This window comes from Triticum aestivum, chromosome 3D (assembly GCF_018294505.1).
Source record: "Triticum aestivum cultivar Chinese Spring chromosome 3D, IWGSC CS RefSeq v2.1, whole genome shotgun sequence".
NCBI lineage: Eukaryota > Viridiplantae > Streptophyta > Magnoliopsida > Poales > Poaceae > Triticum > Triticum aestivum.
The window spans coordinates 616,791,662-616,814,559 of record NC_057802.1 but is presented as its reverse complement, the minus strand read 5'-3'; the positions used below and the strand labels follow the sequence as shown (position 1 = coordinate 616,814,559).

Here is a 22,898-nt window from a genome sequence, read left to right as displayed (position 1 = left end):
CTCCACTCCCACAATGTCCCTTTTTCCTGAAAGAACTATGTGGAGCTTTGGCTCATCGTATGATATATTCACTTCCTTATCTTTTGTTTTTCTCGGTCTGGTAAACATGTCCTTCACATAGATAACCTGTGCCACATCATTGGCTAGGACGAACGGTTCGTCAGTGTACCCAAGATTGTTCAGATCCACTATTGTCATTCCGTACTGTGGGTCTACCTGTACCCCGCCTCCTGACAGATTGACCCATTTGCACTTAAACAAACGGACCATAAAATCATGTCCTTAGTCAAGTTCCCATATGTCCATTATGTAACCATAATATGTGTCCTTTCCCCTCTCGGTTGTTGCATCAAAGCGGACGCCGCTATTTTGGTTGGTGCTCTTTTGATCTTGGGCGATCGTGTAAAATGTATTCCCATTTATCTCGTATCCTTTGTAAGTCAATACAGTCGAAGATGGTCCCCTGGACAACGAGTACAACTGATCACAAACAGTGGTGTCACCTCTGAGACGTGTTTCCAACCAACTGCTGAAAGTCCTGATGTGTTCACATGTAATCCAGTCGTCACACTGCTCCGGGTGTTTGGAGCGCAGACTGTTCTTGTGTTCATCGACATACGGGGTCACCAAGGTAGAGTTCTGTAGAACTGTGTAGTGTGCTTGAGACCAAGAATGCCCGTCCCTGCATATTATTGAGTTCGCTCCTAGCGTGCCTTTTCCAGTCAGTCTCCCATCATACCGCGATTTAGGGAGACCTATCTTCTTAAGGCCAGGAATGAAGTCAACACAAAATCCAATGGCATTCTCTGTTTGATGGCCCATTGAGATGCTTCCTTCTGGCCTAGCACGGTTACAGACATATTTCTTTAGGACTCCCATGAACCTCTCAAAGGGGAACATATTGTGTAGAAATACGGGGCCCAGAATGACAATCCCGTCGACTAGATGAACTAGGACGTGCGTCATGATATTGAAGAAGGATGGTGGGAACACCAGCTCGAAACTGACAAGACATTGCGCCACATCACTCCTTAGCCTTGATATGATTTCTGGATCGATCACCTTCTGAGAGATTGCATTGAGGAATGCACATAGCTTCACAATGGCTAATCGGACATTTTCCGGTAGAAGCCCCCTCAATGCAACCGGAGGCAGTTGCGTCATAATCACGTGGCAGTCATAAGACTTTAGGTTCTGGAACTTTTTCTCTGGAATATTTATTATTCCCTTTATATTCGACGAGAAGCCAGTCGGGACCTTCATATTGAGCAGGCATTCAAAAAAGATTTCCTTCTCTTCTTTGGTAAGAGCGTAGCTGGCAGGACCTTCATACTGCTTTGGAGGCATGCCGTCTTTTTCGCGCAAACGTTGCAGGTCCTCCCGTGCCTCAGGTGTATCTTTTGTCTTCCCATACACGCCCAAGAGGCCTAACAGGTTCACGCAAAGGTTCTTCGTCACGTGCATCACGTCGATTGAAGAGCGTACCTCTAGCTCTTTCCAGTAGGGTAGGTCCCAAAATATAGATTTCTTCTTCCACATGGGTGCGTGTCCCTCAGCGTCATTCGGAACAGCTAGTCCGCCGGGACCCTTTCCAAATATTACATGTAAATGAGAGACCATAGCAAGTACGTGATCACCGGTACGCATGGCGGGCTTCTTCCGGTGATCTGCCTCGCCTTTGAAATGCTTGCCTTTCTTTCGACATTGATGGTTGGTCGGGAGAAATCGACGATGGCCCAGGTACACATTCTTCCTGCATCTGTCCAGGTATATACTTTCGGTGTCAGCTAAACAGTGCGTGCATGCGTGGTATCCCTTGTTTGTCTGTCCTGAAAGGTTACTGAGAGCGGGCCAATCATTGATGGTCACGAACAGCAACGCCTTTAGGTCAAATTCTTCCCCCATGTGCTCATCCCACGCACGTACATCTGTTCCATTCCACAGCTGTAATAGTTCTTCAACTAATGGCCTTACTACACATCAATGTCGTTGCCGGGTTGCTTAGGGCCTTGGATGAGAATTGGCATCATAATGAACTTCCGCTTCATGCACATCCAAGGAGGAAGGTTATACATACATAGAGTCACGGGCCAGGTGCGGTGATTGCTGCTCTGCTCCCCGAAAGGATTAATGCATCCACGCATAAAGCAAACCATACGTTCCTTGGGTCACTTGCAAACTCAGCCCAGAACTTTCTCTCGATTTTTCTCCACTGCGACCCGTCAGCGGGTGCTCTCAACTTCCCGTCCTTCTTACTGTCCTCACTGTGCCACCGCATCAACTTGGCATGCTCTTTGTTTCTGAACAGTCATTTCAACCGTGGTATTATAGGAGCATACCACATCACCTTCGCAGGAACCCTCTTCCTGCGGGGCTCGCCCTCAACATCACCAGGGTCATCTCGTCTGATCTTATACCGCAATGCACCACATACCGGGCATGCGTTCAAATCCTTGTACGCACCGTGGTAGAGGATGCAGTCATTAGGGCATGCATGTATCTTCTCCACCTCTAATCCTAGAAGGCATACGACCTTCTTTGCTGCGTACGTACTATTCGTTATCGTTTGGAAGCTTCTTCTTCAATATTTTCAGTAGCTTCTCAAATCCTTTGTCAGGCACAGCATTCTCTGCCTTCCACTGCAGCAATTCCAGTACGGTACCGAGGTTTGTGTTGCCATCTTCGCAATTGGGGTACAACCCTTTTTTTCTGATCCTCTAACATGCGATCGAACTTCAGCTTCTCCTTTTCACTTTCGCACTTTTCCCTTGCATCAACAATGACCCGGCGGAGATCATCATCGGGCACATCGTCTGGTTCCTCTGGATCTTCAGCTTCCTCTTGATCTTCAGCTTCCCCCGTTGCAGCATCACCGTATTCAGGGGGCACATAGTTGTCATCGTCCTCCTCTTCTTCATTGTCTTCCATCATAACCCCTATTTCTCCGTGCTTCGTCCAAACATTATAGTGTGGCATGAAACCCTTATAAAGCAGGTGGGTGTGAAGGATTTTCTTGTCAGAGTAAGACCTCGTATTCCCACAATTAGGGCATGGACAACACATAAAACCATTCTGCTTGTTTGCCTCAGCCACTTCGAGAAAATTATGCACGCCCTTAATGTACTCAGAGGTGTCTCTGTCACCGTACATCCATTGCCGGTTCATCTGCGTGCATTATATATAATTATGTGTGTCAAAAGTAAGAAAATTAGACAAGTATCTATCTAAAGTAAGATTTTTTTTCTTTCAGCAAGAAGATAAGAACAAGAGGCTCACCACGGTGGTGCCGGCGACGAGATCGGCGCGGGCGATCGACGGCGGTGAAGACGAGGACGGGGTGTGAGGGACCGCTAAACCTAGACAAATCTCGGAAAAAATGGAGCTCGGAGGTCGAGCTTCGAGTGGAGAAAGCTTAACTAATGTGGCTCGGGCATTTCATCGAACACCTCATGTGCATAGGAGGTGAGCTAGAGCACCCAATGCCCTCCCACTCGCCAGCCAGCAAAAAACAGAGCATTGTGGAGTGCTCTGCTCGCCGGCGATGGGGTATATATAGGCAACTCATTGGTCCCGTTTCGTGGCTGGAACCGGGACTAAAGGCCATCCTTCTGTCCCGGTTCCTGCCACGAACCGGGACCAATGGTTGTGGGCCAGTGGCGAGGCCCATTGATCGCGGTTCGTGCCAAGAACCGGGACAAATGGGCCCAGACGAACCGGGACCAATGCGCACGAGGCCCCGGCCGGCCCTCTGGGCTCACGAACCGGGACAAATGCCTCCATTGGTCCCGGTTCGTGGCAGAACCGGGACTAATGGGCTGGCCAGGCCCGAACGAAAGCCCCTTTTTCTACTAGTGTCTCCTATGGTATAGAGTAGTGGCAACACTCCTCCATGAAGGAGGGAGCTTTGTAGCATGCACCAAGCCACGAATTTATCAAGTAAATCAGAGTTCGAGTTCCTTTAGAATACATTGTATGTCATGAGCTTGTTCAACTACAGAACGATTTTCCTCTGATTTTCGTTAGAGATTCACTCTGGCATGCCAGTACGACATGGTAACTTTCAGGGCAGTAAGCTAGAATGTGGAAATCAATTGCCACCTCATAAGTGCACACCTGTAAACTTATCCGGCCTCGATGTATCAGCAAATCGAACAATAGATAACATAGGAAATTTGCTACAATTGGCTTTTGGACTGTTGTCTAACTAGAAAAAATATATTATTAATTCCAGTAAATAATTCATGAATAGAAGAGTAATGAACATGCATAGCTCTAGCATACTAGATGAAAAAAAAACTCACACATGCAACAGCAAACATAGTTAGAGAGATGATCAGATCATGATGCATGTATTGTTCATTTGTAGCCATGGTTGCTGCAGAAGCTTTGTTGTTGACCATGACATTGGTGCTAGTCAAAGTAGACTGCGTTGCAAATGTCAGTATGCAACGCCATCCAACTTGGATTTAAAACGACCCGTGGTAACGAACTTAAGCAGTCACGCACAGCAGTTGCAAAAAAGCTAATTCATCCTCCCTAATGCAGGATTACAAGGACGGGTGGTTCCGGAGACATGCTCTCCCCATCGCCGGTACACGCCTGCATTAGAGATCGAGTATACTACGCAAGTTGCGACATGAGGTAAAGTCCTAGCTTGTTTCGGTGTGTCTTTGGTTGTGGTCGGTAAGTTGTATATGTAGGAGGAGCAACGCAGTATAGTGTCGTAATAATAACTGGAAAAGGAAGTTGACCTCCTGGAAGGCCATGGACTGATCATTCATGTGCATGTCGGATGCCAGCGCCGTACTGACGAGGCAAGAACACACATATGGTAGTGGAGTAGGGAGACTTCGCTATTAAGTTGGTCTCATAGATTGCACCTCCACTTGTCATTTATACATGGGACTTTGAGATATACTTCAGGAATTTCAGAAAATGTATGTGGACCAAGCTCATTATTTCTAACACTTGGTTCATTCATGTTACATATGGTTATGTCTGGACTTACGAAAGAGAGCCATACAGACACACAATCACAAAACCTGAGGTTACATATGACAAAATCAAATCAAATCACACGTACACCCAAAATTGGTGCTGAATAGACATTCTCACAGGCACATCATTGTCCATTGTTTAACATGATGGACCAGTTCAACTCCACTTACATACGTTGCAACTACAGTTCCAAGTGGCAACATTAACAGAGACACAATAAGCTTGCTTGCTGTGATCTCCCCAGGAACTTTGGCATGCATATTGGCAAGTTAATGCGATGCATGCAGGGCCTGTAAAAGCAACGTGCAGTTCACACTCTGCAGACAAGAACGCACATTGTTAAAAGAAGTACAAATTGAGAAGGTTCCAAAGAAATTCAGCAATTCAGGTGACAATATTACTCTACTCCGGTTGGCTTGAGAAAGGAGACATATATAAGGTCAGGGAGAATGATATTGTACCATCATGAGTGGAATTTCCTAGCAGCAGAAGCACCATAAGGCAAAGAAGAATATTTTTGCAGTCCATCAGAGGCAAACTTCTTGTTTCTGTTTGGGCGTCCAGAAAAATACATGATGTTATCTCTATATATAGACATGTATCTTAGAGACGATCTAATCCTAGGTCACACAAATAAGATAAAAAATGATCTGACCGTATCACTCCCTTTACACCCGATTCACTCAAATAAGATCGACAATATCACTGCCCTTATTCCCTGTTCACTGAAATGAGATTGAGAAGATCTAGCCTTATCACTGCCCTTAATTTGTACAGATTGGTTCTATCCCTTTATTCTTACGTACTATATTTGTCCATATCTATGCTGATATAAATTTAGGAGATTCTTGAGATTGTGCCCCATCGAATGTCAGATCAAATTAAACCCAAGATTATAGCTAGGCACGCCCCACCAACTACTCACTGGCGGACAGCTTTATTTGGTGTTACGGCGTAGTTTAACGCCAAGACACAAGTATAGAAGAAGCGGAGGGATGGATACTAACTTTTTGGTACCGAATTGCTTAATTTGTGGTGGCAGCATATCCTAGGAAGTACTTTCTTTTTCTTTATGATGATCATCGGTCATCATACATATTCAACCGGAGCTCCCTTCGGATGGTGCCGCTCGTTCCGGGAGGGTGAAGGACGTCTTGGATCAGGAACATGCCCGTGTCTGCAGCGAGCTGTCAACCAAGTGCTATGTCGAGTTGGCTGACTACCGTGCCGGAGTCACCACTTCAAATGAGTGGTTAACTATCTCAAAAACAATCAACTAACATGCCAAAGTCGACGAGCTGCAGCAATGCGGCAAGGCACCATGGTCTGTGGAGCGAGTTATCGTGGCAAGATAGCTCAATCGTTATTCCATAACTGGAAAGATCATCTTGCATTGCTGGATCCCGAGCATGCAGCTCCTTCAGACCTTCACCCCTGAAAAACAAAGGTTCGTACAGGCCCGTCGCCGAGCAAGTTACCTTACGGCTTCTAGTGATACCGTGGTGGCACATATATCACCCAGTCCGTCTATAAAGATTAATAATATGGTTGTATGCATCAATTTGATTTAGAGGCTCGGGTAGTACTCCTTTCCAAAAAAAATTATGAAGATTAAAGCGACAGTGGCGTTTTGGCACATGGCAGTGCGCTCGTGGTTTTTCAAAATGTGTTTTAAACATATTTCGAAATGCCAAAAAATTTCAAACAAATATTTGGCGTGTACATCTCAATATTGTACATGCTCACAAAGTCGTTTCGTGAAAAACCGACAACTTATGTGTGGTTTGTAAAAAGACAAAATCCGGTGTTAGAAAATGCTTTTCTCAAGACATCTTTTTGTCTCTTTCACACAAGCCACAAAAGTTACCACTTTTCTTCGAAACTTAACGCACACACATATAATGCCGAATCTTTGTTTTAAATTTTGTCACACTTCAAAACATTTTTTCCGGTTACAGGAGCGTGCGCTCCCAGAAGGACCAACAGATATCCGGCCATATATTGTTATGGTCCTGCTTGTGAAGACTAGCAGCATGGAAAGTAGGAAAAGGGCAGCAGCATTGATAGAGCAGAGCACGGGGTAGAAGCTATCGAATTAAGGCGAAGCAGAAGGGCGAGGTGCAGGGAAGCATGGTTCAGCGGGCCCGGGTGGATAGCGTGATCGGACAGTGACCCTCGTAGCTCGACGCATCAGTGACACGCCAGCTGAACCCAAAAAGTTAGTGGCTGTAGCATGTTACTAGCGGGTAGCGCGCGGGGCCACGCCGTGCCACATAGATTAATTAGTTATTTAGTATTTTTTGTAATATTTGGTAAGTCATCCTAAAACCTGACTCGTGGCAAAGTAGTACATACAAGGAGAAGGTACATCTACTCCCTCCGTTCCTAAATATAAGTCTTTGTAGAGATTCTACTATGAACCACATACGGATGTATATAGATGCGTTTTAAGTGTAGATTTATTCATTTTGCTCCGTATGTAGTCCATCTAGTAGAATCTCTACAAAGACTTATATTTAGGAACGGAGGGAGTAGTTGGTAGATGCATACGTGATGTAGTCATATAGTGGGCACTGGACGCAGAATTGTGAAGCTCTTGTTCTCCTTTTAGACCAGAGATGTTGATGCTCAACTGGGCTTCACTGATAGTTTTTGAGTTGTTAGATGACTTTTGTTCTAAACCTCTGTGCTAGTTTCATGAATTTAGTTCTGGAACTTTACGTGATATACACAAAATCATATGCAACTGGAGAAGTTCCTGTCAATTCAAATGTAGATGTGATGGTAAAAGGTCATGAAAGAATGTAGTATGTTTCAAATATTTCTAACTTGATTACAAAATGGTAAAACAAATATCTTGGCAGAGGTTAAGACTTCACTTGGACTGGACCACAGCGGTGGTGTGGACTGAGATCCACTCTCACAGTGTAGCTTCTCGAATCTCCCTGCCTATTCCCCACCTCCACCATTCCCCGTTCTCCCTGTCTCATTTGTTCCTCGCATTGCCGGCTCCTCCGTCTCCTCTCAGCCTGCAGTAGGACTCGAGTGGTCCTCGCCTGCGCAGCACGCCCGGCGAGGTATGTGGTTCTCTCGAGGTAGAGGGTGGCTTAGAGAGGGAGAAGCCGGCGGACAGGGTGATGAGCTCGGAAGAACAGGAGGAAGCGAGGCCGCCAGAGGCAGAGGAGAAGAGGCAATCGAGTGCTCCTTGCCTGAAAGCGAGGCCGCCAAAGCCAGAGGAGAAGAGGACGCGGCAGGGTAGGGCGTGGTGATAGCGGGATCTCCGACATGCTCACCATTGGGGAGTGGCGGCGGTCAGAGCTAGCTAGGCGCTGCAAGTATCCATGGGAGGTTCACGGTTCAGATTTCGGACCATTCACAAGTCGTGCAGGTACCTACTCACCCAAGTGCTACATCTCCATGTGTCTAATCCCCATTTCTTCAGCTAGGGGCAATTCTCACACCATGTCAGCCCGCGGTTCGACATGGGACGTTTTGAGCCTGACAAAGATGGCTGCCATGCTCTTTCCTCCTCTGCCAAGGTAAGCTACATCAGCAGAAACACACAAATTGTATATACGTATAAGCCTGCTTACATTGTATAAGCCTGATTACATTACATATATCATATAATAAACACAATCAATCCTAGTGTTCACTGTTGATATGTGATAGAACAGCCGCAAAGAGGTGTGAATTTGTTCTTCTTTGCAGTACCTGTCTTGTTGTGGTTCACATGTAACAATACAGTGGCAACTAAATATATATTTTTGCCATGGCTAGTTATATGCATCATTATACATGCAGCTTTCTCTAGCCAGAGTTTTTCTTTTTGAAAGGTTATTGCACAACGGAATAGTAGAAGAATGAGAAATTGGAGGGTATCGTGTTCACAGAAAATCTGAATGGTGATGCAAACACAAATGGCTTAAAAGAGCAAACTGTGCTTGGCTATAAAAATAGAGGAGCAAAACTGTAGACTGCGACAAACAATCACAGCTCGAATTCACATTCATACAGAAGCGTGAGAAATCACCCTGTACAGTTTCAATCACAGGAACCTACTTCCAGTCGTATATTGCTGAAATCCTAGGACACCAGACTATATCTCTACCCTCACACGGCTTCTAGAGCAAATTCATTCCCTAGTGAGGCAGAAGTCACAGATGTTTCTACATATGCATTTACTGAATGGATGAACTCAGTCCAGAATTACCCTGCAAGTGGTACAGCTCCATTATTTCAGTATCAAATCTAACAACGAAAATGTTTTACGGAACCATGGTTCAGCCGAACCCAAGGCTTTGGTTACCGAATGAGGCAATTTTACCGAGGGGGACGGATAAATATGGTTACCACGGTTACCGAGAAATACCGAGAATATTTCGAGCGAATTTTATAGTTGAATTTTGAATTCAAATAAGTGAATGAACGAATATTCGAACCAGAGACCTCTCAAAACAGGAACTAGGTTGCTACCAACATGCCAGAACCAACTCTCATGGTATTAATTAGATCCTACATACTTTACTGTAAATCGAGTGTTTAAATTCAAAAATTTCAAAAAACTGGTATTTTTTGCTCGGTATGGCGATTTACCGAGGGGTACGGAAATACGCGGTAACCATGGGAAATCTTGAAATTTCGACCGGTAACCAAAACCTTGGCCGAACCTACGCTCCACACCATTGATTTCTGAACATTGTTCATGAGGATACATGCATGAATGATTAAAAAATGCATGATGGGAGTTGTTTGCATGTTAAAACAATGCATGCCATCAAGTGTTGGATGGAATTGACATGCATGGCACGGATCCATAGGTTCGGCTGAACCATGGTTCTAAATCACGTCTCTCAAGGCACGGATCCACATATAGCAGTGATAAATCATATCAATATAGCATGCTTTGAGTTCTTCTGGCAGTAGATAGCAGACCCTGCATATGTATAGAGATCGACCATTGAGGTCACTCAAGACAGTAAGCAATCAATCAGAGTAGATCAACCTTTGCGGACAGTCAAGATGGGCAGGAAGCAATCAATCAGAGTGCTCGACGCTTACGATGTGAACCGCAGTTTTGATTCGAGACTTCTGAGACAAATCAAGTGGAGGACGGTCTGTACATGTCGATGAGCATCCTGAAAAGTGCAGCTCGCGACCACAAATCTGAGCATTGGAGGATTGGATCAACACAAACAGCGCGTGGGATGACGGAAGAAGAAGTCAAGGTACCTGAGCTCGTCCGTGATGTCCTCCTAGCCCTTGCCATCCCCATCCATTAGGTCGAGTGCGCCGCCGACGACTCTGCCTCGGAGACCAGTCGCGCCCGAGATTGAACCGCCGAGCTAGCGGGCGGGTGCGCCGAAGAGGGGGCGGAGCTCGAGTGCCCCGGCCGTGCAGCCGTGCCCCACCGCGTTGGCAACGGCGTGCCACTCCATGGAGAGATGACGTTGTCCATTCTGGTTGGCCGTGAGTAGGGGGGATACCACGGACGACGGGGCCGAGCGCGGATCCTGCTCCCGCGAGGCCCACGACGTTGACGTCCTCCTCGTCGTGGCCCTCGCCACCTTCACCACCAGGTCGAGTCGCCCGCCCGTTGCAATGGAGGAGGAGCCGGGCTAGCCCGAGCCCGAGCGTCCAGTCCGTGCCCTGCCGCGTCGGCGATGTTGTATCACTCCCTTGGAGAGATGAGGGCGTCCGTTGTGGCTGGCCGCGACGTCGGCATGTGCCACGAACGGGCGTCCGGCGAGGACATGTCCTACGCAGATCCTGCTCCCGCATGGTCCACCGGGTTGACGCCCTCCTTGGCGTGGTCGAGCGCACCGACGACGACTCCGCGTGTGCTGAACAGAACCAACTTGGGCAAGCTACCTCCCATCAGCGGCACCAACCGAGGAGGAAGAGGAACCCAACGACGTGGAGCGAATACGCTGTACCGAACGAACACACAACAAGAGGGATATAAACAAAGACCAGACAAGGAAGTACTTATAGGCACCCAAAAGAAGAGAAGAAAACAAAACGAACCCACGAGAAAAGACCAGAAAGCAACGTGTCAATTGATTGCATAGGCGAAGCCAACGTGGCCACATGCATGAGTCATGCAAAGGCATGTGGAACAACACCAATCCACATACTTTTAGAACGGCCACATGAATTCAGCCATCACATCACACAGTCGACCAAACTTTTTTAAAGGAAAAGATGAACCTTTTCAGGAGACCACACAACACATGCGTCAATAAGTAAGAGCACACAGTATGACAATGTCAACAGTGAACAAGACGTGACCGCAGGAAAAATCAACTCAGTGACACCCTAGAAGACCATCATGTACACGCGTCAATCAAAGAAACACGGTAAAAAAAATCCAAAAAGACAGAAAAAAGAAACCCTTACGGGCCTAGACTTCTTAGTATTTAAGGAACAGGGGTCCTTCTTTTCACTTTGCTTTTTTTTAAAGAGAAATATATTAATATCGCAAAGATACTAATTACATCCAGTTTCTGCATCTACAAGATGTCACAAAGACATCCAAGATACACAGCCAAAGGAAACAATAAAACGAAAGGTCCCGCCACAGCGATTGACTCCTCTCAACAGCAGGACACCTACCATCACCTAATACAACACTCGAAAAACATAAAAGGTTCCCAAAAACAAGGCCTTCAAGAAGGTAACAGTGCACAAGCATTGCCGTTGCTCGATTCAAGATCTTAGGTTTTCTCTTTGCTGCTAAGCCAAATGTTATTTGGACGAGTCTGAACCTCTACCCCTGTTATTGTTCTCCCGATATCTTTCAACTATCTTCCCGGTTTTTCCTGGGTGCTTCACTGTAGCTACAATTCCGGTAAACTCTGACGTATCATAAGATTGCTATGAGGGTGTAGTAGTTGGGTCTGTAAATATATAGTGATAACAAGCTACAACATGAATAGTTGAACAGAGAAATATTGTAGGAGTAGTTTTCTAGCCTGCATAACATTGCCTCTAGTGAATCCTCTGCGTCCCCAAGACCTTTTGTATAAATCATCTTCCGTTCCTCGATTTCATTGCAGAGTTCTAATTCTTCATTTAATTCTGGACATAACAAAGCATACCAATATGGGCACTAGAATTACGTAACTAACTTTTGCTTGAGAAAAGTGTCAAATAAAATGACGATCACTCTGGTAAAACAAATTATATGTCTGCCATTTTTGTATCCTAGAAAACGTGTAAGAAGACCTAGCCAGCCGCCGCCTCTCAAAAAGCTAGGGGTCTCTGCCTCCCGCCGGCGCGGGCACCGGTCCGTCCCGTCTCCGATGGCCTTAGGGCCATAGAGGAGGAGTGGATCTCGGCCCTTGCCGTTGGGAGGGCTCCATTTTTAGATTTTTTTTTTGGGAGCTTCTTTAGATTTTGTGTTCTGCTCGGGAAGGCAAGATGGCGGCAGCTCCCTGAAGATGGAATAAAGGTCTTCCCGGCCGCCTAGCCCCCGTTCCGGTGATGCGTCTAGCATCATGAATGGGCGTGTGGAGGTGTGTCTCCGGCGGATCATTCTTTGGTGGATTCGCTCGTTCGTGTGTTTTCAGGTTGTATCCTTTTGATATACACTCTTCATCCGCGGCGGTTCTTGTTCTGGTGCGTTGGTTCTATGCGGCCTTAGGACGACGACTTCCCGACTGTCTACTACAACAAGGTTTGCCCGGCTCTGGCAAGGAAGGGGCGACGACAGTGGCGCTCCTTCGGCTTGATTCAGTGCTTGTAGTTGTCACTAGGTGTTCTACAAGATCTGAATGTAATTTTTTTTATTTCTAGTGTTCGTTGTACTACCATGGTTGAAGATGAATAGATTGGAAGTTTTCCCGATTAAATGTGGATAAGTATGGATACCTGAACAAAATTGTAGTAATCAATCATTGTTGTCCATGCAAAGGGTTCGATAGTTGTCCTTCCGCCAATGACATCTCCTAGATTCAACTTGATAAATATGTCTGCCTTCACACTGTAGCATCAATTAATTAACTGGATCTGTTGTATCAAAATTTCAAAAAAAAAGAGACAAAAAATAGTAGAGATATGCTACCAGATTGAGCAAATAGCGACTTCTAGAAAATTGGAGGAAAAGCAATATGAAAAACGTCCTCAAGTCCTTTTAAACTGGAATAGCAAGATCTTTCCAAGAATTTCATACTAGCGCGGAATGTCTGTTGAGGATGGGATGAGGAAAGGAGGATAGGGTGCACCCCCGTAAACACAACGACGGTTCAGATTACCCGTACCTCTTCATAGAAAGGGCATGATAGTCATATATTAAACTGCTTGTTGTATATGTATTTTTCTGCAACGCCCGCTGTATACGCGATGATTTTCAAGACATAGCACACACCAACTCGCCGATCTGGGGTTTGCCCATTTAGTTTTTCTTGCTTTCTAAGAATTAAAAATTAACGGGAGGCAGGCAACGGTGAGATTCAAGATTGAGACCTCAACATTCAATACTACATGAGATAACACACAAGGATAATTGTACCATAAGCGGGCTGCCTCCTCCCCAAGAAAAATCTAGGGTTCCCTTGCCTCCCGCCGGCGCCGCCGTCGGTCCGGTGCCCTTAGAGCCATGGCGGCGCGGTGGATCTCGGCCCTTGCCGGCGGGAGGGCTCTGTTTTCAGTTGTTTCTTCGCGTTTTGTTAGGGTTTGTGTCCTATCCGGGAAGACGAGATAGCGTCGGCTGCCTGAAGATGGAATAAGGTCCTCCCCACCTAGCCCCTGTTCCAATGGTGTGTCTAGCATCATTGGTGGGCGTGTGGAGGTGTGTCTCCCGCGGATCTGTCCTTGGTGGATTTGCTCGGATCTGGTCGTAGTTCGTATACGTTCATGTGTTTTCAGGTTGGATACTTCTGATCTACATTACTCTTCATCGGCGGCGGTTGTTGTTCTATCTCGTTGGTTCTATGGGTCATAGCACGACGACTTCCCGACTGTCTACTACAACAAGTTTTGCCCCGCTCCGGCGAGGGAGGGGCAATGACGGCGGCGCGCCTTCGGCTTGATTCAGTGCTTGTAGTCGTCGTTAGGTGGTCTACGGATCTGGATGTAATTTTTATAATTTTTAGTGTTCGTTGTACTGTCATGATTGAAGATGAATAGATTGAAAGTTTTTTCCGCAAAAAAACATTCAATACTATATGCACTAACCATTGCGCCAGGTTACTTTGTTGTGTATTCTCTCATCTTCTTCCATCCTTCTATAAATGTAACGTGTTTGGTTTTTGTTTCTGTTTTTTCTTTCTCTTTTACTGTTCTTTCATGGACCTTTTTTTCATTTTTAGTTCGCAAAATTTTCTTCAAGTTACTGAACCTTTTCAGTTATTGGCATTTTAAAAAAAATTCAGGAACTTTTTTCAATTTGTGTGAACTTTATATCAAAATCCATGAGCTTTTTAAACTCTGTGATATATTGTCAAAATCCGGTGAGCTTTTTTTCGAATTCCAGAATATTTTTTAAAGAATTGGTGAACTTTTCGTGTGCACGAACGTTTTTGTAAAAAATCATGAACTTTTAATAAAAGTGATGAACTTTCTTAAAAAAACATTGAACTTTTTAAAAAGCGTTGCACATTTTTGAAATTTGTGACTTTTTCAAATCCAGGTCAACCCATGTGGAGTGCACAGAGCGAGCTCCGCTCGGTATTTGGCATGGGTTTGGCAGGTTGTGTCCTTACTTACCCTCGCTACAGCGACAATTTTCATTTGTTCGTTCATTCATTTTTCTCCTTTTTTGAAATTTATTATTCTCTGTTTAACTTGTTTCAAAATTTGAAAAATGGTTTGGAATACAAAAAATGTTATTGTTCGCAAATATTGTTTACAATTTTTAAATTGTCTGGAATTTGTTCAGAAATTTGAGATTTGTGTTTCAAAAAACATGATATTTTATTAAATAGATGTACATGGATTGCAATTTGTTTTCACCATCAATTTTTGGGAATTTGTTAACAATTTTGAAAAAATAGTTAAGCGTATAAAATTTTCATACACAATTAAAAATTCCAAAATTGTTGACAAATTTTAAGAAATGGTTAGGATATAAGAATATGTTCATGTTGATTGATAATGACGGAAATTGCAACTAACCGAAGCATTGAAATTAGGACAACTTGCAAGCCCACGGATGCACCCATCTGGCCTTGTCTAACATACTCCTCTCAACTGGTGGTTTTTTTGGACTACGGACAAATAACACCAACTTCTTGCAGCAGCTTGGTACGGACATATGCGGCATCCATGCAATGTTTGAACAACTACCGACACCATCTACATGTTGCGAGCTGTCGGGCCATTTATCAGTATTTTTTAATGAACTCTAGAAATGCAAAATGTGTCGAAAAATGAAACCACTTGGCATGGTACCTTAAATTTGCAATACAAGCCACTGAAAAAGGTTCATTTAAAATATGTCAAAAAATAATGTGCTCTCAAACAGAGCTATCTTGCCTACCAGGACACCCCACGTGAACATGTTTTTTTTTTCTACACAAAATCGAAAATATAATAAATATGCAGGGAATTTAAAAAACAATTGGTTTCAAATTTGTGTTCATATTTTCTGTCTTTTAAAGTCCAAATTCATTAGTTTTTTTGAAAAATATTCAAAAAATATTTGTGTTCAAAATCTTTTATGCTATTTTTAATAATGTTCAGGTTTTGATATGTAGGCAATTTTGAAAGGCACGAACATATATTTTAAATTTCTGTACAATCTTTTAAAATGCAAACATTTGTATTTTAATAATAAAAGGCGAAGGTTTTTGAAATTTTAAAAAAATATTATAAGGGCTAGCATTTTTTAGAAAGAAAAGAGAAACAAAAAGGGAAAACAAAAAAAAGAAATAAAAGAATAATGAAAAAAGAAAAGGTGGGAAAAATACCGGTTCGTTACAGTAAACCGATCGCTGAGGGATAGTTCTAGTATTCTACGTTTTTGTAGTTAGACATTGAAGCTTATCAGCTCATGTGCCTAGCATCGAGCGGTCAGCAGTCTGAGTTACATGGTTCGATACTTCGCACTGTCATATTTTTTGGATAAAATTTTCGTTGTTTCCGAGTGCGACAATAGTCTGACCTAGTCCAATGCCTCCTGTGTGTGACGCCGTCTATATGAATCTACTCCCCAAAAGATGAACCTATTTGCTACTGGTGAGCATCAAACCACCACGGCTTCGCTAAAGCCGAACGAGCGACTGACGCGATACGGGCTGACCCACTACAAGCGAGCAACCGGTATTGGGAACCATTTAGAAGTTCCCGTAGTTTTTCAGTGTTTTGGTTTCTTTTACAATTTTTCCCGGTTTTTTTCATGTTTTTTTTCTGCTTATTACTACTTCTTTTTCATTTGTTTTCAACCTTGTTATGTTTATTTTTGTTTCCTTTTCGTTTTCCATAAATTCGAAATTTCCAAAAAAATGTTTGAAATTCCAAATTTAGTTCATGTTTTAAAAAATTGTTCGTGTTTTTAGAATTTATTGACGATTCCAAAAAGTTGGAATTCCAAACTCCAATAAAAGTTCAAAATTCAAATTGTGTTCATTTCGCAATAATTGATCGTGTTATTAAAAATCACCGTATATAAGAAAAATGTTCATTGTGTATAAATACATGTTCATCGTGTATAGAAATTTTGCTCAACATGCATTTCAAAAACTTTTCATCTTATACTTCAAAAAATGTTCAGTGTCTATTTTAATAAAGTTCACCACATAATAAGAAAATGTTCGGTGTGTATCTTAAATTTGATTTAAAAATTTGTCACAGATTTAAAAATTGTTCACATTTAAAATATAGTATTCTTTTTTTTACAATTATGAAACATTGTTCATATTTTCAAGAAACTTTGTTTCTGTTTGTTTCAAAGAAATATTATAAAGGTAAGAAAATAAGTGAAACTGTCGCTTCATTTAGTACTTTAAGTTTAGCGCGGCCCAAGCCATCCACAGCCTGTAACTTGGCTGGCTAGCATCGTTAGCATGCGTTCGGGAGGTGCACGCATTAAGCTGTATAAGCCTCAAAGGTTTATATTATTCTTTATACGCTTTGTGTGTGTTGTTGGGGGGGGGGGGGGTACCAAAGCGAGGCTCTTCCTTTTTGGTGGGAGGATATGGTGGACTTTTGCGGGGAGGTGGAGTAGATGCTGATGTCTAGACTCATCCAGGGTCTTATTAATCGGCCGGTATTTTTAGAAACCGGCGCTTACCCAACCCAGTGAGAAAATTCAATACCGAACGATTTTATTTGAATAATTAAGTCCGAACAGCTCAAAATGTCATGTAACATACCTGTGCTATACATAACACATACTTCGCTTTTCCTTGTTGGTAACTATTTCTTCCGAGACTCAGGAGTTAACTAGTTCGAAATCTCACTCCCTCATCGGGTTCTTTTTTTATACTAGGGTAAAAATATTTTATTTTAAAGCTATTTTCTTTTAAATTAAAAAATAGTTTGAAAATGTTGGGCGAAATAAATATAAAATTTCATATATTTTCAGAAAACCAATTATTTTGATCTTTACCAGAAAAAACAGTAATGACTAAGAGGAAAAAGCTTTGACTCATTGATACGTCTCCAAAGTAACTATAATTTTATTGTTTCATGCTATTATATTATTATTTTTGGATGCTTTATATATACTTATATAATATTTTATATCATTTTATGCCCAGTGCCAGTTCTGTTTTTCGGTTGTTTTTATCTTTTCAGAAAATCAGTACCAAACAAAGTCCAAACACGATGAAACTTTACGGTGATTTTTTCTGGACCAGAAGGGACCCTAGAAGCTTTGGGAGGAGGCCAGAAGAGCTGCGACAGAGTCACGACCTCAAAGAGCGTGCCCCGTGAGGTCCTGGGCCCAATGCAACACCCGAAACAATTTTTCCGCCGACACAATCTTCTATTCTTCCGTGATCCCATCTAGAGGCCTTTTCCGGTACTCTGCCGAAGGAGGAATAGATCATGGAGGGCTTATAGATCATCCTTGTTGCCTTCCGATGATGCGTGAGTAGTTCACCACAGACCTACGGGTCCATAGCTAGTAGCTAGATTGCTTCTTATCTCTCTTTGATCTTCAATACTAAGTTCTCCCCGATTTTCTTGGAGTTCTATCGGATTGAATCTTTTTTTTTTGTGGTTTGTTAGTTGGGATCCGATGAATTGTGTGTTTATGATCAGATTATTGGTTTAAAGTAATTGCGTATTTTCTAAAGTTTATTATGCATGATTTTTATAGCTTTGTATTTCTCTCCAATATATCTGTTTGGTTTGACCAACTTGATTGATTTATCTTCAGTGGCAGAGGTGCTTTGTAATGGGCTCAATCTTGTGGTGTCATCACCCTGTGACAGAAGGGGTAGCGAGGCATGTATTGTATTATTGCTATTAAGGATAAAACCATGGGTTTATTCACATTTATTGGGTTTAATTTGTCTACATCATGTCATATCTTACTTAAGGCGTTACTCTGTTTGTCATGAACTTAATATGATAGGTGCATGCTGGATAGCGGTCCATTGGTGGAGTAATAGTACTAGATACATGCAGTAGTCGGTCTACTTGTCTCGAACGTGATGCCTATATACATGATCATTGCCGTTAATACGTCATAACTATGCGATTTTATATCAATTGTCCAACAATAATTTGTTTACCCACGTATGTTATGTGTTCCTGAGAGAAGTCTCTAGTGGAAACTATGACCCCGTCTACTCTAATTATATTATAAAACCAAAAATACATTGCTGCAATTTATTTACTTTACTTTTATTTTAGTTTATCCATCTACCTATACAAGATTTGATCCTTGTAAGTAACGAGTTCAAGAGGATTGACAACCCTCTTGCCAGCGTTGGGTGCAAGTATTTGCTTTTGTGTGTGAAGGTGCTATTCACGAGGCTTTGCGTGATTTTCCAATTGGTTTGCTAAACCTTGGCTCTCACTAAGGAAAATACTTATCTCTAGTATATTGCTTCACTCTTCCTCTCCGACCTCCTATGGGCCAGGTGCATTGACGACTGAAGTCAGAGCAGTCGATTATATATATGTTGACGATGCATATAGTAAGTTGGACCTCGAGTTTCATACACAACCCAACTGTAATGCTTACTGCCACAGAAACATGGAGCAACATGGGCCTTCTGTTTTTTTTCACATTTCTGAAGCTGTGGCGAGGATTGACATGCTTACATTGCCCTCTACATGTTCCGGTGTTGTCGCCTATGTGGAATTGTTTCTGTTGTACGTATCAGAAGTGCCGCCGAAGCAGAGGTGGACCTACAGAAAATTGCCCCCTCGTTGCCTACCTAGGGTGACATGGGGGGGGGGGGGGGTGGGCTACCACCACCGCCACCGCTTGGTCCGGCATCCCGAAAACCCTCCCTCATTGCCGTCGGTGATGGCGCGATTGGCCAAAGCCCTGGCTGTGTTGGGCAGCGGGGAGGCCCTTTTCCCGTCCCTCTTCTCATCCTCGCGTCTCATCACTTCCATCGCTCCCGTACAAGGACTCCACACGAGATCTCCGGCCTCCCCCTTCGTGGATCTGATGGTCCCTCGCTAACGCCAGCGTGCTAGGCGATGCCGCTGTGTGGATCTCGTCTTGGGATGTGGTGGTTGGCTACAACCTCGCTGCAATACTAGTCTCCGGTGCCTCCTTCGAGCTGCAGAGCTGGCTACGGGTCCTGGTTCCCGCTCAGATTCGTCGATGCCGCAGCCCATGGTTGTACGGCAGGGCGGTTGGAGGCCCGTTCGCGAAGTGACCCTAGTGGTGTTTGCGCGAAGTGACGATTTTACCGGGGATCAATCCTTTTTGATCTGGCCATCAGTGAGTTCTAGATTCTCGTTCAAAGGAAACCAAGGATTGGCACATATAACGCTCTTTGGACACCATATTTGGAGTGGGGCCGGTCGTGTGTACCCGCAATACTAGCTTAACCAGCTTAACCAGGGTATTGCGAAGCTTCGTTTTCGTGGACACTTTAGGAACATGTCTGCACCAAGATTTTCAAGGGATCAACACATGTGGAGAATGCCATGGCGTGATTGGAGGACTTGCAAGCGGCGAAACGGGGTCTTGGAGGCGATAAAGAATTTGCTTCACAGGCAGTTGTTTAGACTTGGCTTGCGGGATATGTTCCTGTCCAGATTGGGCCCAAGTTCATGTGAGCCTGGTGTTACGTAACTTGTAGTAGTAGCCTCCGCAAGTGGGAGCGGCAGCTTTGGAGGACTTCTTTGTTGGTGGTGCTCCTTTGAGTACCGAGTCGTGATTTTCAGGATGAAAACCCAAGGTTTGGCCTTCATTGGTTGTGTCTGGCTGTGGCCTTGTTGAAGGCATTGTTTTTGGGAACACGGTCTTTCCCCAGTGTGAAAACCTACGATCTTTGGTCAGGCAACGACAACGCTTCTGCATTATTTCCTTCCTGGAGGCGTGCTTTTGAAGAACGCTCTTTGTAGTCCGGGTACTGTCTTGGTGGTGGTTAGAGTGCTACTACTATGGGTGATTGATCAGCATGGTAGGGTCTCTTTCTCTCTCTTTATATTTTGGTTTTTGGCTGTGTACATCCTAGATGTTTTAAGCATCTTGTTGGTGCACATCCTAGGTATAATGGAATCTGCTTGATATTAATAATATTCACCTTTTTCAAAAAAAAAGAAGCAGAGGTGGAGGCTGCCCATCATAATCCCAAGCGCAGCCTCCTGATACGTGTTGGCCACCGGAACTAGGGTTTCTACCGCCTGGATGAAGAAGCTTAACCCTGGTGCAATCGACACAATGGCCTATGATATGAGCTCAATAGGCAAAGATGTGTGAGGCATGCAAACTAGGGGAATGGCTCTATGTATCCTCTGCAGCTGCTCATGGTTGTAGTCCCCCACTAATTGCGACAATGATCCAATGATGGTGAAAAGTATCATGTGGTGGCATGGAGTTGGCGGTACAGCGGAGGATTGATGGACATCGGCACCATCGAAGGGGTCGTCAGGCCTATGGTGGAGTGTAGTGGAGTAGGAATTTAGAACGATAGATCCCGAGCCCTATGGTTGAGTGTACTGCATGTGAGCTTGTCCACTGCCGGCCCACATTGTGTTGCAATGACATGGAGTTAATAACCCACACATTTTGTCCATGATACACGCTGACACGTGGGGCTGGAACGGTGGTCCTGCCTGTTGAGTATATGTGTTGTGTATATTTGTGTATTGGGTTCATCTCCTAGTTGCCTTGTATAGTTGAGGTTGTGGCCTACTCATGTACATCATATATATGTGCGTTTGCACCTGAGGAATACAACACGTAATTCCCACATCCTACATGGTATCAGCCGGGTTCTAACCCTAGCCTTCCGCCGGCGCCGCCGCCACCTAGCCTCCGCCGTTCGCGCGCCTCCCACGCCGGCCGCCGCTTCTCCTTCTCCCTGCGCGCGTGCTACCCTAAGCCGCCCGCTAGCCCCCCCCCCCCCCGCATTTTCCCCGCTGCCTACATTGCCCGCCCGAACCCGCCCGATCGGGGTTGGGGATGAGGCTGAGGTTCGCCACGGCGTTGCCGAAGTCCTCGTTGAGCCCGGCGGTGAGCGTGCTGAGGAGTAGGTCATTATCGATTTTTGCACCAATATCGCAGAGCTCGTCAGCGAGAGTCTTCAGGCGGCGACAATAGTCGTCGACGGAGGTGTTGTCCTGTTGACACCCGAAAAACTCTTGCTGCAGAAAAACGCGACGTTGGAGCTGGTTGTCGGTGAAGAGCCCGTTTAGCTTGGTTCACACGGTGCAGGCATCGTCACTGTCCTGCTGCCTGGAAGAGGTCCGGCGAGATTGTGAGGAAGAACCAGCGGAAGATCGTGGTGTCGATGGTGGAGCGCCGTCCGGACGGCTTCTTCATTCATCGGCGGAAGTATGCTCATGAGCTCCTGGAGCGCGCCGGCATGCTTAACTGCAAGCTCGCCACTACGCCTGTTGATACGAAGGCCAAGCTTTCTGCCACGGATGGTTCTCCTACTTCGGATGCTGCTTTCTATTGGTCTATCGTTGGTACTCTTCAGTACCTCACTCTGACTCGACCGGAGATCCAGTATGCCGTGCAGCAGGTGTGTCTTCATATGCATGCTCTTCGAGACGTTCACTGGGCTGCTGTCAAGCGGATTCTCCGCTATGTCTGTGGCACTATGGATCTTGGCGTCACGCTTCATGCCTCCGCCGACACCGCCCTCACCGCCTACTCCGATGCAGACTGGGCGGGCTGCCCTAACACTCGTCGCTCCACCTCGGGCTATTGTGTCTACCTTGGATCCTCACTTATCTCGTGGTCGTCCAAGCGGTAGCTACGGTCTCTCGTTCTAGTGCTGAGGCTGAGTATCGTGCGGTGGCCAACGCCGTCGCCGAGTGTTCATGGCTTCGCCAGCTGCTTCATGAGCTCTCTTGCCCTGTTGACCGTGCCACGGTGGCCTAGTGCGACAACGTCTCGGCGGTCTACCTCTCCGCTAACCCGGTGCATCATCGACGGACCAAGCATATTGAGTTGGATATTCATTTTGTTCAGGAACAGGTGGCTCTTGGCCATATTCGTGTTGTACACGTCCCTACTTGCCAACAATTCGCAGATATCATGACCAAGGGCTTGCCTACGGCGTCATTTGAGGAGTTCCGGTCTAGTCTTTGCGTCAGCCGCGGTGCCGCTTCGACTGCGGGGGGTGTTGTGCATATTTGTGTATTGTGCCCACCTCTTAGTTGCCCTTTATAGTTGAGGTCGTGGCCTACTCCTATACATCATATATTCGTGCGTTTACACCTGAGGAATACAACACGTAATTCCCACATCCTACACTGCCTATCCATGGAGTAGGCCCGGGATCCAAGTGAGAACAGCGAGAGGCAATGGT

General features: G+C 44.9%; 1 protein-coding gene across 1 annotated transcript; it reads right to left on the bottom strand.

Moving 5' to 3' along the window:
* Positions 1–8,984: 8,984 nt before the first annotated feature.
* LOC123075983 (uncharacterized) lies at positions 8,985–10,933 on the bottom strand. The gene is made up of 3 exons (XM_044498462.1): positions 10,231–10,933; positions 10,060–10,136; positions 8,985–9,212 (listed from the first exon to the last, which is right to left on the bottom strand). Exons 1-3 carry the CDS (start codon positions 10,777–10,779, stop codon positions 9,197–9,199), a joined length of 642 nt encoding a protein of 213 aa, XP_044354397.1. The 5' UTR covers positions 10,780–10,933; the 3' UTR covers positions 8,985–9,196.
* Positions 10,934–22,898: the final 11,965 nt, after the last annotated feature.

What these genes read in the sequence shown, in the direction of transcription:
- LOC123075983 (XM_044498462.1), bottom strand. Translation starts at nt 10,779, where the DNA reads ATGCGGGAGCAGGATCTGCGTAGGACATGTCCTCGCCGGACGCCCGTT. An exon ending in GACATCACGGACGAGCTCAG is followed by an intron (nt 10,137 to 10,230) that starts GTACCTTGACTT and finishes TGCACTTTTCAG; the next exon opens with GATGCTCATCGACATGTACA.